Source organism: Lithobates pipiens, unplaced genomic scaffold (genome assembly GCF_037356315.1).
Source record: "Lithobates pipiens isolate NorthernLeopardFrog02 unplaced genomic scaffold, aLitPip1_a1.2 Scaffold_22, whole genome shotgun sequence".
Taxonomy (NCBI): domain Eukaryota; kingdom Metazoa; phylum Chordata; class Amphibia; order Anura; family Ranidae; genus Lithobates; species Lithobates pipiens.
This window is the reverse complement of record NW_027507784.1, coordinates 315,315,096-315,333,780: the sequence shown is the minus strand read 5'-3', so window position 1 is coordinate 315,333,780 and position 18,685 is coordinate 315,315,096. Positions and strand designations below refer to the sequence as shown.

The window sequence follows — 18,685 nt, the reverse complement described above, 5'->3', positions numbered from 1 at the left end:
ATGTTTTGGAGCAATCATCACTTCTCTTCAGTAGTAATTCAATATCATGTCAAAACACAGCTATATTCACATATGGGCAAAACCACCCAACTACTAATTAAATCTAGTGGTACACATTATGATTAAGCCTATGATGGGTGACAGTATAAGTATATAGATCTACAAATCCCTAACTTGCTAAAGGAGATTAAGATCAGATGCTTCATGATTACATCCTAGGCCACATATCCATTCACAAATAAGTAACACATGCTAAAATAAAAAAAAATCAAATAGCCTCAATAAAACGAACAAACTAACAAAATATATACAGCGTTAGCGCTAAAAGCAAACGTTATATACAATTTACGTGAATATTAACCCGATAATAAAATCTAGTGTAGAATAGTTATACTGATAATGAAATCTAGCGTAAAGCGGAATAGACAACAGTATATACCTGCAAGTTATTATAATTATATATGATCAAATACAAATTAAATCAAGGAACACAGGAAATTTTATAAATACAGTATATATATTTATAAGATCTGTGTAGGTGTTTGGCTAATAATAGTATGTAATAAATCTAACTTTGATCATAATGAGATAGTATGGAGTGAATAAACTGTAAGTGCAAGGTATTATAATTACATGCGGCGATCGGAGCGTGGGAACTATAGGTATGCAATACATGAAGTTACAATATATATGCGTAAACCATTTTCAATCAGTAAAATAAAAAAAATTTTTTTTTTAAAGTAAGTATGAATGTTAAATAGATATCACTATCACACTCCGATTACCACACATGAATATAGTAACTTCTACTATCCACAATATATCCCATTATAAACAATAGTGTATATATATATATATATATATATATATATATATATATATATATATATATATATATATATATATATATATATATACACACAGTATATACTGTATATTTATTGTATTCCCTGATTTAGAATCAAGATCTCTATGTAATACATGTAATTATAGTAACTTGCAGCCATATACTGCCGTCTAATCCCCTGCATCCTGTATTTCATTATCAATATAACTATTTTATTATCCACCTAATAATTATATTGATTTTTATGTACTTTTCACTTTTACAGCTACTGTTATATATATTTTATGTTAATCAATATTTTTGATATTAAAATCTGCATTTTTTTTGTTTATTTTTTTATTTTTAGTATGTTTTACCTAGTTTTGACCTTGTGGACCAAAATTGATTTTTGGCACATCTGATGTTACTCCTTTCTAGCCAATCCATACTGCTTTGAAATATGGGGTTAATCATCATGTGTAATACGAGTTTTAGTTATTCATTTGATATTTTTGGACCATATGTGAATTTGTCAGCTTGCTATTGTATTACTCTTGAAGATGGAATGCTTGCACCAAAACACATTGAGTTTTATTAAAGGTTTTTTATTTTAGTCTCCTTACAGGATCACGATTTATGATTCACAGTTTATGATCCATCTGTAGATACCATGCTCATTGAAAGCTCTTGCTGTGGAATGTTAACTCAGCAACTTCTTCATGTGAGCCTCTTCATGTTGCTGTTTAACCTCCGTTACAATTGATACGCTTACAAAGAATATTATTTTCTCTATTAGAAATATTGTCAGCTTTTGTTGAAGAATAGCCTGCAGAATGTTTCACCGCTGAACCTTTTCCTATCAGTAGCACACCAAGGTGAACAATGTACTCTTCTTCAAACAGATCTTTGAATCTACTGGTACTCTTGGAGGTCCCCCGTTTCAGCATTACTTGTGTTTGTTAGGATAGGTCAATGTGATGGCAGCTTAGGAACACCAATTTGAGGAATAGCACCACCACTCCTTTTCTACGGGATTTTTTTATTGTTATGGACATTTTGTTACTATCTTCTTTTGAGATCTCAAAGATGCTTTGAGAACCCTTTGGATCTGTGAAACAATCATTTTTGACTTTGTCTTGTCTGATAAAGGTGGGGAGAAAAGTATATGGCCTGAACTGAAAGAAACTATCAGCATGTCTGAGGTGTGCAGAATAGACATGTGCATTCGTTTTTGTCCGAATGCATTTTCGTCCGAATTTCAGCTATTTTCGTTTTCGTTTTGACAAACGATAACGAAAGCACAAAATCCGAAAAACGAAAGATCCGACATAAATAAATGCTTTATTTTCGTTCGTTTTCATTGTTACAACAGTTCGATATAGAATAGGAGATTGGGTCCTGCCCCAGGGGACATGTATCAATGCAAAAAAAAGTTTTAAAAACGGCCGTTTTTTCAGGAGCAGTGATTTTAATAATGATTAAAGTGAAACAATAAAAGTGTAATATTCCTTTAAATTTCGTAGGGGGGGTTGTCTATAGTATGCCTGTGAAGGGGCGCATGTTTCCCGTGCTTAGAATTGTCCCTGCACAAAGTGTCATTTATGCAGGAAAAAAAGTCCTTTAAAATCACTCGCAGCTATAATGAATTGTCGGCTCCGTAATACAGAGAACACTCATTGAAAGTCATTGATAAAAAAATAAATAAATAAAAAAGCGTGGGGGTCCCCCAAATTCAATTACCAGGCCCTTCAGGTCTGGTATGGATATTAAGGGGAACCCTGCCTCAAATTTAACAAAAAATTTGACGTGGGGTTCCCCCTAAATATCCATAACCAGACCCTTCAGGTCTGGTATGGATATTAAGGGGAACCCCGCATCAAATTAAAAAAAAAAATTGACGTGGGGTTCCCCCTAAAAATCCATACCAGACCCTTTATCCGAGCACGCAACCTGGCAGGCCGCAGGAAAAGAGGGGGGGGCGAGAGAGCGGCCCCCCCTCCCTCCTGAACCGTACCAGGCCACATGCCCTCAACATTGGGAGGATGCTTTGGGGGTCTGTGACCCCTCAAAGCACCTTGTCCCTATGTTGATGAGGACAAGGGCCTCATCCCCACAACCCTGGCCGGTGGTTGTGGAGGTCTGCGGGCGGGGGTTTATCAGAATCTGGAAGCCCCCTTTAACAAGGGGACCCCCAGATCCCGCCCCCCCCCTGTTTGAAATGGTAAGGGGGTACAAAAGTACCCCTACCATTTCACAAAGAAAGTGTAAAAAATGGTTAAATAAAACAAACACACTTTTGAAAAATTCCTTTATTAAAAATAAAAAAATAAAAAAAAGATTCCAGCGGCGGTAATCCACTCTTGCTATCCAGCGACGGACGGTCATCTCTCCAGCGATGTCTCATCTCATCCAGCGCAGCGAATACATCCTTCTTCTGTCTCCTCCACGGAGACACTGCAGGCATTCCGGCGGCTGACGTTTCTTATATACGGAGGGCGGGGCCGCCCGTCACCTGACCCCGCCCCCCTCTGATGCAAGGGGAAACTCGGGGTTCCCTGTGACGTAGGGGTGACCCGCACCCCTCTGATGTAACACAGGCAGGTTTCCGTTACATCAGAGGGGGGGCGGGGTCACCCATACGTCACGGGGAACCCCGGGTTTCCCCTTGCGTCAGAGGGGGGCGGGGTCAGGTGACGGGTGGCCCCGCCCTCCGTATATAAGAAACGTCAGCCGCCGGAATGCCTGTAGTTTCTCCGTGGAGGAGACAGAAGAAGGATGAATCGCTGCGCTGGATGAGATGAGACATCGCTGGAGAGATGACCGTCCGTCGCTGGATAGCAAGAGTGGATTACCGCCGCTGGAATCTTTTTTTTATTTTTTTATTTTTAATAAAGGAATTTTTCAAAAGTGTGTTTGTTTTATTTAACCATTTTTTACATTTTCTTTGTGAAATGGTAGGGGTACTTTTGTACCCCCTTACCATTTCAAACAGGTGGGGGCCAGGATCTGGGGGTCCCCTTGTTAAAGGGGGCTTCCAGATTCTGATAAGCCCCCCGCCCGCAGACCTCCACAACCACCGGCCAGGGTTGTGGGGATGAGGCCCTTGTCCTCATCAACATGGGGACAAGGTGCTTTGAGGGGTCACAGACCCCCAAAGCATCCTCCCAATGTTGAGGGCATGTGGCCTGGTACGGTTCAGGAGGGAGGGGGGGCTGCTCTCTCGTCCCCCCCTCTTTTCCTGCGGCCTGCCAGGTTGCGTGCTCGGATAAAGGGTCTGGTATGGATTTTTAGGGGGAAGCCCACGTCAATTTTTTTTTAAATTTGACGCGGGGTTCCCCTTAATATCCATACCAGGCCTGAAGGGTCTGGTTATGGATATTTAGGGGGAACCCCACGTCAAATTTTTTGTTAAATTTGAGGCAGGGTTCCCCTTAATATCCATACCAGACCTGAAGGGCCTGGTAATTGAATTTGGGGGACCCCCACGCTTTTTTTTAAATTTATTTATTTATTTTTTTATCAATGACTTTCAATGACTGTTCTCTGTATTACGGAATTCATAATAGCTGCGAGTGATTTTAAAGGACTTTTTTTCCTGCATAAATGACACTTTGTGCAGGGACAATTCTAAGCACGGGAAACATGCGCCCCTTCACAGGCATACTATAGACAACCCCCCCCTACGAAATTTAAAGGAATATTACACTTTTATTGTTTCACTTTAATCATTATTAAAATCACTGCTCCCGAAAAAACGGACGTTTTTAAAACTTTTTTTTGCATTGATACATGTCCCCTGGGGCAGGACCCGGGTCCCCAAACACTTTTTAGGACAGTGACTTGCAAATTAGCCTTTAAAATTAGCACTTTAGATTTTGAACGTTGGAGTCCCATAGACTTTAATAGGGTTCTAAAGTATGCTATATAGTTAGCTCCGTCAAATCTTCTTTATACATTGACAGACACCATAAGCCTTCCAAGACAGATTCGACCGTAATTCATGTGGATTTTCGGACGAATGCAATTTTTGAACGAAAAACAAAATAAATAAAAACGATTTTCGGGAGTAACTAAATAAATTAAGTTTTCAGACGAAAACGAAATTCCGAAACGAAATATTTTACTCTGCACATGTCTAGTGCAGAAGAGGTGAAGTGGAACAGTGGGTCAGGGTGTTTGAATTTGAAATTTTACTTGCCTGATTGGAAAGTTTGGGGATCGGGGGGTTGCCCCTTAAAATGAGTAGAGGAAGGGATGCCCCTTCTCTCTGGCCTTATTTGCCCTTGCAATGGACCCCCTGGCTATATTGCTGAGAGCAAACCCTAGGATTAAAGCACTACAGATAGGACAAATTGAGGAAAAGCTGTCTCTGTATGCAGATGACGCACTGCTCTATTTAACAGATGCGTCGTCTTCTTTACAAACTGCATTGGAACTAATTAACCGATTCGGTCGATACTCAGGGATCCGTATTAACTGGGATAAATGGGTCCTCTTCCCGCTCCACTCCTCGACCCCTCGAGTGCCACATCTGCAGCTTAAATGAGTAGAAAGCTTCACATACCTGGGGATTAAAATTAGTAGTAAAGTTCAGAACTATATGGACGACAATCTACAGCCACTCATGACATGAATAGTGGCCAGTTGTGCGGCATGGTGTTCCCTCCCCTTGACCCCAGTGGGCAGAGTCAATCTGCTAAAAATGAACCACCTCCCCAAGTACCTGTATTTCTTCCTTAATACCCTCACACATGTCCCCAGGGCTTTCTTCCAGAGGTTGGAGAGCCTGCTGATATCCTTTGTCTGGGCTGGGAGGCCCCCCAGGGTGGCCAAGCAGATACTATACCTCCTTTTATCGGGGGGGGGGGGGGGTCTGGCACTCCCAAACTTTCAGCTTTACTACTGGGCGGCCGTCCTGGTCACGGTCCATTGGTGGTTTTCCCAGCCCAGACAAAACCTGGCGGTCACCCTAGAGGCGGCCATCCTTGGCTCGTTTGCAGCTCTGGGTAACCTCCCATTTCATGGACTCAGGGCTAGCTTGTCCATGACAAGTCTGATGCGAACCACAGTGAGGGTCTGGCAGGAGGCAAGGAAGATTTATGGGAAGCCCAATCACATCTCCCCACATATGCCCCTATGGGGTAATCCTATGCTCTCCCACCTAAATAGTATCCCAGACCCTTCTTTGTGGGCGAAAAAAAGGGAATCATCACCTTAAAACACATAGTTCATGAGGGTAGGCTTATGACTTTCCAGGAACCGAGATGAACATATGCACTTCTGATCTCTTTTCAGTTCAGATGCTGGCAGCTGAGGCATGCCTTTGAGGCCCAATTCCCTGCCCCCTTGACTTCGGAATCGGACTCCATTGAGCATCTACTGACCTCCAGAGTGATGGGGAGGTCTCTCTCGACCTTATACCTTTATCTCACAGTAGAATATGACACTAGACTAACCAAATCCTGGGAAAAACGGAGGGCAGATATCCCATCCCTGGGCGAAGAGGAGTGGGGGGAATGTCTAACCTCATACATTCCTTCTATGACTGCCGCAAAAGACAGGTTTATACAATTTAAGTTCCTGCACAGGGCTTACTTCACCCCACAGAGGCTGGCGTGCATTTACCCTCAAAGAGACCCTAACTGTCAAAGATGTAAACAGGAGGTGGGTACCTTCTGGCATATGGTCTGGTCCTGTCCCAAACTCTAGCCCTATTGGACGGTAGTGGTCTCTACGTTGAATAATGTGACCGGGTCGAATCTACGGGTTGACCCTCAAACTTAATTACTAAGCCATTTGGAAGACATCAAGGGGGACAGGTATTGTAAATTGTGTCTTATCTTCTCATTAAACTATGCCAGACGCGAAATTATGTTGAGATGGAAACTAGAAGACCCCCCTACTCTTGCCTCGTGGAGGCGAACGGTGACCTTGGTACTTCCCCTGTATAGGCTGACCTATGAAAGTAGACAATACCCATGGAAGTTTGATAAAATCTGGTCCTCCTGGATAGATGCCTCTGGTGACCTTGACCCCCCTCCCCCTAACTATGACTTAGATCACACCAGTTGAAATTGCCCACTTCCTGTCTAGCCACCATATCCCCCACGACCCCCCCCCCCATCCATTGCCCACCCTGACTTCTCACCCTTTTTGCTATGGTGGGCATTTGGCTGGGGGGGGAGCCAAGAGCATCAGAAGAGGAGGATTGTGGCTGCTCTGTGCAAAACCTTAGCACAGAGCAGGTAAGTAGGACATGTTTGTTATTTTAAAATAATACAATTTGTTGTTTTACAGTCACTTTATGTAATCTGCAAGTCCCTCAGTCATGTAAATTCAGGTAGGGTTTTCTGATAATTGAAGTTCGGCAGCCATGCAAAATGAAACAATTTTAAATGAAGATGTTTAAAATTAAAACTCCAACCAAAAGCAAAAACTATTTCTTCTGGTCTTTGGACAAAGAGGGGGGAAGTTAGAACCTATCTTGTGCCAGTGCAGCATGATTTATATTTATATCACTTTTTGCCAGTTTTTACTAGGACAGAACATGAGGGAATATCTCACATTTTACATTTGTGAACAGAATAGTATTGTGGGGTATAATCCAATGGGGGGGTGTATGTCTAGATATACTCCATATGGCTATAGATGCTATGAGATGGTTTTTAAAAGCACTGAACAACAAATGTTGCCTTTGCACTGTAATTCAAATAAAAGTAGTGCCAACAGCACTTTGACTTCCTTAACACAAGTTTTTGTTTGTCACATGTGGGGTAGTGCCCATTTGGAGCCACCAATGGTCTCTAAAGGACACCAAAGCAGTAGTGACCGATGTCTGAAAAAGGAGTTTGTTGATGGCTCCGAAATGTTGCCTTCATCCAAATGGAGACACCTGCTCCAGTGATAGCTGCTAAGAGGAAATTTCCCCTCGTTTTTGGAATTTTTTTTCTCACTTTCTTTTGTCTCTTAAAGACAAGTGAGAGGGAATCTCCACAGTGAGGACACAGATAGCAATAAAAACCTTCCCTACTCCATCTAGAACCGGATAAAATAAGTTTAATCTGCAGTTCCAATTAAAGTCCAACCTAGCTGACAATTTCTGGCATGGACGCATGTCCTTTGTTTTGTTTTAATAAAGCTGATTTGAAAAAGACCAGTGTGTGGTCTTACGCGTTTTGTATCAATTGCCTTTGTGGGAGAAGACAAGACCCAGAAAAAGATCCAACCACACAGCTGGAGTTGTATGGCCAGGCATTGAAACATTATAGTACTACCATGGGAAAACCTTGTATGGATGCCGTAGATGCTGTTGGGTCAAATGACCTACCGATTCATCCATTATATCCATTTCAGAGTTTTTTCTCCTGTATCCAGCCAGTTTGACCCTTTTCTAAATACATAGCATACAGTCCCGGCAGGGTTACCAATTTAAATAAGACGAGTGTATCAATATTTCTACTGCTGGTGTGCAGCCAGCTGACAAGTTCCTATGTAAATAGACTTTGATTCATGCAGCACAGCTTTATGGCTATAAATACTAATATCCTTGCAAATATTTGAGCACCTACAAGAGCTACAGAGCATGGTTATTGCTTGAATAAAATAGGATGAGTTTCCACAAAAAGAAGAGCTGAGGTTGATTCTATCTAAGCCATTTTTATTTTCTTTGTCTTTACACAGACTCTGAAGGAGATTGGAGATCAAGAGAATAATATAGCAGCTCTCCAACAAGCCATTAAAGATAAAGAGGCACCTATGAAAGTGGCTCAGACGCGTCTGTATCAGCGCTCCTACAGGCCTAACGTTGAGCTGTGTCGGGACCCTGTGCAGTTTCGGTGAGTGGATTATTTAGATGTCCTATTATTTATAGAGCCAACTGAAAACTCAAGGCCTTCTGGAGAATCAAGATTTCAAAGTGCAGAGCTGGGGTCGGATGTCTTAAACGAGGAACTGATGCACAAAATTCATTTATTCTGTTTTTTGTTAACATTAACATTTTGCGCAGGTTTTTTTTAATAACATTGGACTATCCACCTCTGCCACTAAGCTAGCTTAAATTCTTATAACCCCGTACATATCAGAGACTCTACTGGATCTCCATGGAGGTAAGGTCCTAGGTGGAAATTAAACCGGTGTAGTAGAGAGACCTCTGATCAGACCGTCCCAAACATTTATCTTCTCCCCAGCCACACCTTCTGGGCCTCCCTCTCAAGGATTGGCTAGGGTCAGATACTCATAATCCAGTGACTGACCCTCCTACAATATTTCTGGAATGTTCTTCCAGAGCCAGGCAGAAGCAATCAGCCACCAGGTTTAGGAATGAGCCTGGTCAGATCTAAAAGTAACTTTCAGTTCAGCTGGCTACAGTAGAGCTCTGCACTATAGCCTAGTACACACTAGTAGTGTTGGTTCAACACAGCAGGGCTAGAAAAAAACAAACTGACAGCCCAACCATGCAATGTTAGTACAGCGATATCCCCTGCTGTGCTATTGTGTACTGACAGGGGGACGCCCCCCAGGACACTCCAGTCAGCGCTCTCAGCCAAACCTTTTATGGTCATGCCCTATTGACAGAAGTTGGCCAAAATGGCCGGCTCCTGTCTGACTGGCTGCAGTACATACGGGCTTAATGTTGCCTGACATTCAGCCCATGTATACTGGGCTTAAGGCAGGCCATGGATTATGCAATTTTCTTTCCTTCAACCATGACTGTGTTGATTTATAATAATAATTGGATTGGACATTATCTGCTTTCATATGCCAACATCCCAAAATTGTATGAAAACAATATTTCCCCCTTGAGGAGATCGAACTTTAAAGGCACAGAAACGTGTACAAGAATAGTATAAAAGTATTAAAGTTTTAATTTTATTAAAATTGACATACAGTGGAAAAATATATGTAATAAGAAAAAGGTCTGAAGTAAAAAGCTGACTTGTGAAGGGCAAGGTAAAAATTACCTAACCATATCAAGCATAATGTAGCAGCAATATTGGTAAGTTTACATAAAGAATGCATAAAACAATTCCAACGCGCTTCAGAGTAATCAAGGCTCCTTCATCAGGGTGAGTTCTTTTTGCAATCAATGTAAGTATAATCTACAAAGTAAAACAAAAAATTACAAACATGTTCCTCATATTTGACAGCTACTGGCTGTCCAAGTGGCAGAAAGCTGGACATATAGAAATAATTAATACTCACAGTGCCTTTGAACCATCGCTCTACACAGGTCAGCACATACAAACACACAAGTGATGGACAGAGGTCACCATACAATACACATGTAAGACACTGAACTGATGGAATAAAAAATATAAAAAAAAAAAATCTCTGGAGACCATGTGATGAGCCAAGGTCATACGCACTGGGACCCAACAGAGCAACTGGATGGAAAGAACAAAAAGATAAAAAATAAAATAAAAAATGTGTACCCGATTTACATTTCCACTATGAAATGAGTGGAGGTTTAAAAAAGGCTGTGTGAGCAGGCATATACACATGTACCTATAAAGGATTGAAGAGTGCCTGGAAAAGAAACCCCATATGGAGTGGGACTTGAATTAGTCCTCTCCAGCTAGTAATTATTAAGCCAAATCATAGCCAGCCATGACCTATATGATGGATAATGATGACATTTTATATTTGATCATTCAGTCCATATATCACAATCCTGCAGTAAAGTTGTGTGTGGCAGATAACAGTATATAGCCACCTACCTAAAGAAAATTAATTCCAGCTATGGTCCTATGCAGTGGTCATCAACCCTGTCCTCAGGACCCACTAACAGGCCAGGTTTTATGTATTACCTTGGGGAGATGCAGAATAGAATACTGCAATCACTGAGCAGCAAATGCTATCACCTGTGATGTATTTCAGTTATCTTGCAAACCTGGCCTGTTAGTGGGCCCTGAGGGCAGGGTTGATGACCACTGGTCCTATGCATATAGCAGATGGTGTGTAAGCTGACCTGGTAGGCTCTCACTACACAGAGACTGCGGACCTCAAGGTTACTAAGGGATGGAACATATAGAGCAATGAGTCAGTATTGCCTGCTATTTACTGCTATATGCCATATGTGTGATAAAAGGAAGCATCACAGCAGAACATACCAGAAGGCATCCGATTGCAAACACAGTTTCGCAATGTATGGAAAAATTGGTAGCCACAATGGAGCGCAGGATGTAGGCATTCTGATAAGCAGGGGCGGACTGACCATTCAGCCACTTGGGCACTGCCCGAGGGCCTCAGGCCACTAGGGGGCCCCATCAGGGTTGCCAGCCTCAGTAAAACCAGGGACAGTATGTATAAAATCTGTGTTTTTTTTTACATCTGCCTTTGAAATGTCCCTTACCGACATCCTTTTGGTCTAAAAATCCAGAGATTATAGCTGCCCCACCTCTCCAGTACCTTCTCAGCCAATAGAAACATGTCTGTGTATACTGTGTGTACATGTATGTGTAACCTGTGTGATTGTATACTGTGTGGCCCCATAATCTCTGATTGCCTGGCGGCCGCATAATCTCCTATTGCCCGGGGGCCCCATGAGTTGTCAGTCCGCCCCTGCTGATAAGTCACCTATACAGTCAGGGCCGCTGATAGGGCAGTACAACCAGCCCTGTTGTACCGGGCCTGGCCAGCAGGGGGGGCCCGAGCAGCTTTTAACTTCTAGCTAAAAAAAAAAAAAAAAAAAAAAAAAAATCGAAATAACTATAGTAACCTGCACCCACTTGATTACTAACATATATAAGGAATATATATTCATTTCCTGGGCCCCATCAGGTTACCAGAGGGGCCCAGGAGGTGAAAGCAGAAGAGGGACTTTTTTTCTATTTTCGGGTGCAGGGATACAATGCTGTGCCGCATGCTGTTCTCAGTATACCTGCACAAACTAAAGTTCTTCCTGCTCACTGTATGCCTCCCCGGCGGATGGATATTACTGTTATACGGCTCCCTTCATCCAGTAAGTGCTGCAGCTTGAGGGACTTATCACTGGGACGGCTGAGACAGACAGAGCAGCAGGAGTAATCTGGACAACGGCAGTGGTGCACAGGCAAGCAGTCCCCTGCACACACACACACACAATGACAGGTCACACTATTGTAGCATGTGCAGTCCCTAGACTCTGTGTGCTCATGGTTATTATCATTATGATGATCAGGGCACAGTAGGTGATGTATGGCTCTGTCAGTGTAACATGACTGTGTGGTGCTGACTTTCCTGATATATGACTGTACTGTGTGTTACACACTATAACTCAGCACAGCCATAACAAAGTCAGCATCACACAGTCATGTTACACTGACAGAGCCACACAGCACCTGCTGTGCTCTGATCATCATAATAATAATGACCATGAGCACATAGTGAGATGCTACTTTTACACATGTGATGGGGGAAGGGACAGTAAAAATACATAGCCAAGCTGCATTTTTACCACCCCCAAACCACTCTCCTTTCATAACCTTTCACCCAAGCTTTGCAATTAGGTCCTTTTTCATGCAGACCTGATTGAAAGCTCCGTATGAAGACACAAACTGAATGGGCACAGATGTCAAAACACTGACATCTCTCCCATTCAGATGCAGTTATGATTGGTGGGGCTCTGTAAATGTTAAATGTTCCAGCTCCTGCCTCCTGCCCTGACAGCGTGGAGGCAGGGGTGGGGTTATGGGCGGAGCCAGGATGGGTTGTGGGCGGGGTCAATGGGGCCCCGTCAGGTAGGCTGTATGGGGCCCCATGATTTCTAACAGCGGCCCTGTATACAGTTGTGGGGTCTGAATGCGGGAATGTAAGTGTCACCCCATTTTTTGCACCATTGCACAATCCAAACCCAGCATAGTCACTACGGATGGCCGAGACATCAAGGAAGGTCACTTTGTTACAGTGATATGACAGTGAATGTAAGATTAAATTCATTCTTGTTCAATCTTACACTCACTGACTGTGTTGATTGGGAATTTCTTCCCATGGCGCTATTGTGTTCTGCCGCTGAGGACCCTTTCTTTCCCAGAACACAATAATTAGTGTTGCCAGCTATTGCCGCTGGCATTAATTGCTGGAAAAAAAACAGACTGGCTGGTTGTACGATAGACTGACTTGTGTACAACCATTGTGCTGTACATGGATTAAAATTTGTCTGATCCCTGCTGAACCGGCTGAATTTCGATCCATGTATGACCGCCTTAAATTTAGCCAGCCCAGAGCAGAGGCACTACACATATCTGGGCAGCACAGTGGTATAGTGGTTAGCACTCTCACCTAGCAGCAATGGTGTCACTGGTTCAAATTCTGACCACAACACCATCTGCCTGGAGTTTGTATATTCTCACTGTGCCTGCATGAGTTTCATCCAAGTACTCCGATTTCCTCCCACACTCCAAAGACATGCTGGTAGGTTAATCAGATCCTGTCTATAAATTGGCCCTAGTATGTGTATGTGTTTGTAAGTGCATCGGGACCTTCGGGTTAAAGGACCGCGCTATATCAAGATGCAACTCTCAACTCATATCTCACTTCAGCTCTCTCTTTCTCACCCTCCATCCCTTCCTTAGCTTCCTTCTTTCCATAATTCCAACACCCCTCTCTTGCCCCTATCCATTTCTCCATATCATTCTCTCTTATCCATCTTATCTTAGTCCTGCTCTCTTTTTCCATCCCTCATTTGTCTCTTTTTTTCAATTTCTACAGTGCATCCGGAAAGTATTCACAGAGCTTCACTTTTTCCACATTTTGTTATGTTACAGCCTTATTCCAAAATGGATTCAATTTATTATTTTCCTCAAAATTCTACAAACAATATCCCATAATGACAACATGATAGTGTGTTTGAAATCTTTGCAAATGTATTAAAAATAAAAAAAACAAAAAAATCCCATGCACATAAGTATTCACAGCCTTTGCAATGACACTCAAAATTGAGCTCAGGTGCATCCCGTTTTCACCGATCAACCTTGAGATTTTTCTACAACTTGATTGGAGTCCACCTGTGGTAAATTCAGTTGATTGGACATGACTTGGAAAGGCACACACCTGTCTATATAAAGGCCCCACAGTTAACAGTGCATGTCAGAGCACAAACCAAGCCATGAAGTACAAAGGATTGTCTGTAGACCTCAGAGACAGGATTGTATCAAGGCACAGATCTGGGGAAGGGCACAGAAAAATTTCTACAGCATTGAAAGTCCCATTGAGCACAGTGGCCTCCATCAAGAATATGTTATCCTGCGTTACCTTTAATTGGCGTGTATGTTGTAGGCCAAACTTTTAGTGGGTGCCTGCAGACAACCCAGTTGTGTTTCCACAATGTGAATCACTAAAAAACGAAATAAATGTTGCTGTGCCTATCTCCTTATGCATGCAAAATGGTACGTGCAAATGATATCGAAGGTTGTGTGTATGTAGGGGTGGGTGGTGCTGCCCCTCACCTGAAGAGTGATCCTCTACAGTGAATCACTCCTCCTGGGTGAGTATATAATAGGTGATTTACAATTGCTACAAATGGTGCTTTTCGTCACCTGAAGAGTGGTTCTCTACAGTGAATCACTTCTCCTAGGTGAGTATGCAATTAATGGGTGGTAGTTATTCCTGTCACCTGAAGGGTAATCCCCCAGTGGGTCACTCTTCTCAAATGAGTAATGAGTGATTCCCCAATAGTGAGATAAATGTTATAGGGAGTGTGCTCATCCTGTGACCTATATTAGGTAGTGTACTATTGTTGCTCTGTTAATTGTGCTTTTTGCAACCAAATATCCAACACCCAGTCCTAAAACAAATGTGCAAAAAGTTATGGTGATCTCAAATTACATCCTTAATAATTCATGATACTTGTGCAAATTCATATATAATAAATTAATGAAAAATTGATTATCATACAAAATATATAAATAAATAAAAGTCCAGTGAAAAAAGTGTTAAAAAATAGAAATGATATAAAAAATCAACAATAAAGTTCAATCTCAAGTGATGCAAAAAGAACAAAATGTACGTGACTTGTGCTTGTCCAAAGTGACTCGTGCCTGGGTTCAGCCACAGGTGTGCAATAAATCAAGTGACTTCCGTGCTCCCCTTCAGTTCCCTACTCACCAGATTCTTGCACCCCTGCAGGGGTAAAACGCCTGTAGTGAGTGTACTGGCTGTATCCGGAACAGACACCTCCACCTTGGCTCAGCAAACACTGGGGTATCCAGATCCCTCTAGCCCTCCTGGGGTAAATCACTTCCACTAGATAGAGTTGCAACAGTCTCCTCCTCCATGTCAGACCGCAGGATATCCTCATGAACCAAAGAAATGGGCACTCATAGTGTGAATCCGAATGGTTTGTTTATTAAAATAGTTCAAGTTAAAAACAAAACTTGACACAGTCAAGTATAAAGCTGGCGTGTCCTGGTTTCAAATCGTAAACTCCGGACCAGAGTGTGTTCCACAGACCGGAACTCTGCAACTGGAAATGATGCAAATGATCCGCCTTACGTGTTTCGTCATAGGCCGTCGTCTGAGGTGGTGCCATCTTGGTTCACCTCACGCCTATTATAGTGAGCGGTCTGCAGGGTCCACGTCCCCATGGGTGGGTTTTAAGACCGGGAAATCAGATGATCACAGGCTTAATACATATAACATATAACGCCCCTGGGTCTGATTCCCTTCCTCTACTGTGTACACCGCCACATATCCTGGAGGGGAATTTCTGACCATTTAATTTTGATGTAGGTAGGCTATGCTCCTTTGGAGCCTAATTAATTCCATACCATGCACCCCTGGTGGTCAAATCTGGAATTACTCTATGCAGACCCGTTCTCCATTACAATTCAGATATTATCCGGTAAAGATGAGAAATAAAAACTGTTCTAATGAACTAAAAGATTATTTTCTAAAATTAAGATATACAGAATTCAGAGGAAAGAGTATATCATTGATTGGGGATCCCTTTATAGTAATTGTATATACACCAATCTAAACCTTGCAAGTATTAACCCATATATTAACTGAAGTTAGGAGTGCAAGGTCTCTAACATCCACCAGCTCTGTGATATCCTCGTGGAGGAGTGGAAGAGGACTCCAGTGGCAACCTGTGAAGCTCTGGTGAACTCCATGCCCAGGAGGGTTAAGGCAGTGCTGGAAAATAATGGTGGCCACACAAAATATTGACACTTTGGTCCCAATTTGGACATTTTCACCTAGGGGTGTACTCACTTTTGTTGCCAGCGGTTTAGACATTAATGGCTGTGTGTTGAGTTATTTGGAGGGGACAGAAAATTTACATTGTTATACAAGCTGTACACTCACTACTTTACATTGTAGACAAGTGTTATTTCTTTAGTGTTGTCACATGAAAAGAGATAATAAAATATTTACAAAAATGTGAGGGGTGTACTTACTTTTGTGAGATACTGTATATAACTGTATATCTAAGGAGATATTTAGCAGATTGATTCACGTTTATTATGAATAATAAAAAATATTATTTTGGTCTGATATCATTTGCACGTATCATTTTACACGCTTAAAGAGGTTGTAAACCCTTACAACCAACTTTGACCTACGGGTAAGCCTAGATTAAGGCTTACCTGTGGGTCCAAGAAATATCTCCTAAACCTATACGGTTTAGGAGATATTTACCGAAGACAGCCACCACTGTCTACGGCGCATGCGCCGTAGACAGCCGCGCGCAGGCGCACTGGGCAGGCCGCAGATCATGGCGATATGCCGGTCGTGTCGGCTCCCATGCGCATGCGCGGGAGTGACGTCATCGCGGCTCCGGCGAATCACAGTGCCGGAGCAGCGAGACCCGGAAGTCGCTCCGGGATCCATGGCAGCGGCGAAGAAGAAGACGGAGGATGGATTAGAGGGCTTCATACTAGCTCATTAAGCCTTTGCCTTACAGGGTGCGTTTTTTTTTTTGTTTTTTTTTTGCCTTTACTTCCTCTTTAAGGGGGTAGGCGCAACAACATTTATTTGTTTCTTTGATAATCCGTAAATTGAAGAAGTTTGGAACCACCAAGACTCTTCCTAGAGCGGACCACATGGCCAAACTGAATGATCAGCAGAAAAGGGCCTTAGTCAGGGAGGTGACCAAGAGCCTGATGGTCACTCTGACAGAGCTCCGGTGTTTCTCTGTGGAGAGAGGAGAACCTTCCAGAAGGACAACCATCTCTGCAGCACTCCACCAATCAGGCCCCTATGGTAAAGTAGCCAGACAGAAGCCACACCTCAGTAAAAGGCACATGACATCCCGCTTGGAGTTTGCCAAAAGGCACCTGAAGGACACTCAGACCATGAGAAACAAAATTCTCTGGTCTGACAAAACAAAGCTTGAACTCTTCAGCCTGAATGGCAAGCGTCATGTTTGGAGGAAACCAGGCACTGCTCATCACCTGCCCAATACCATCCCTACAGTGAAGCATGGTGGTGGCAGCGTCATGCTGTGGGGATGTTTTTTCAGTGGCAGGAACTGGAAGACTAGTCAGGATCGAGGGAAAGCTGAATGTAGCAATGTACAGAGACATCCTTGATGAAAAACTGCTCCAGAGCGTTCTAGACTTTAGACTGGGGTGAAAGGTTCATCTTCCAGCAGGACAACAGGACCTTAAGCAACTCTGTGAATGTCCTTGAGTGGCCCAGCCAGAGCCCGGACTTGAACCCGATTGAACATCTCTGGAGAGATCTGAAAATGTCTGTGCATTGACATTCCCCATCCAACCTGATGGAACTTGAGAGAATAGATGTGCCAAGCTTGTAGCATCATAATCAAAAAACTTGAGGCTGTAATTGGTGCCAAAGATACTTCAACACATTTTTTTAACATTTTTATATTTTTAATACATTTGCAAAGATTTCAAACAAACTTCTTTCAGGTTGTCATTATGGGGTGTTGTTTGTAGAATTTTGAGGAAAAAAATTAATTTAATCAATTTCGGAATAAGGCTGTAACATAACAAAGTGTGGCAAAAGTGAAGCGCTGTGAATACTTTCTGCATGCACTGCACACCCATTTCCCTATTTCTCCATCATTCTTTCTCATTTTCTGTTTTACCCTCTCACCCTATTTCCCTCATCCATGTCTAACTCTTCCTCACATGCGTACAAGTGCGAAACCCATCAAAAGCCTGCGTTTGACCTACTTTGCCTGCAACAAGCGAACTTCTCAAAAGGAACCTCTGTATCCAAACAAAAGCAATGCAAAGCAGGTAAAACAAAGCTCCAGAACTAAAGTCTACACTGCATAATTGAAGTAAAAAGGAATCTGCGGACCTGTGTTTGATGTGAGCTTCAAACCGCATGTCAGATGGAGGAAAACAAGCCTCTACACAAACCCATAAAGTGTAACTAAAGGCAAAACTTTTTTTTTAGTTTTGGATAAAAGGGAGATTGAATTAAAAATGGACCTATCAGTTTTTATTGCTGTTTGTGTCCTCTTAAGGTAGACTCGCCCTCTCTATTTGTCCTGTTTAGCATTGTCATTGAATATGAAAGTAAAAGAAAATCCCACATTTTGGGTTGTCCTGAGAAAATTAATGAAGGGCAAATCTTCCAATGGGGACTCTAGTTCTGGTGATCTGGGGGGCCCCAAAGAATTCTTATAAATTGCAGGGATTTCCGTTCACTTCCTGTTTGGCTATGGGACAGGAAGTGAAGGGAAATGTCTGCGATGGGACACCGATGGTGAAAAAAAAATCTGACAGGGGTTATAACACTGCCTTACCCTATCCAAAATGAAAAAAAAAGTTTTGCCTATAGTTTTACTTTCATTTGTGACTTGTCTCTCTCCTTATTTTACCTCGTTTCTATGTTTAACCACTTCCCAACCGGCGTACGCCGATGTATGTCAGCAGAATGGCACGGGCAGGCATATTGACGTACAGG

General features: G+C 42.5%; 1 protein-coding gene across 1 annotated transcript in view; it reads left to right on the top strand.

Annotated features, from left to right (window-relative positions):
* Nucleotides 1-18,685, top strand: part of TEKT4 (tektin 4) — a 111,754-nt gene that overhangs the window by 77,992 nt on the left and 15,077 nt on the right. The window contains exon 5 of the mRNA XM_077449410.1: nt 8,507-8,661. Within this exon, the coding sequence (XP_077305536.1) occupies nt 8,507-8,661 (155 nt within the window). The remainder of the gene's footprint in view (nt 1-8,506; nt 8,662-18,685) is intronic.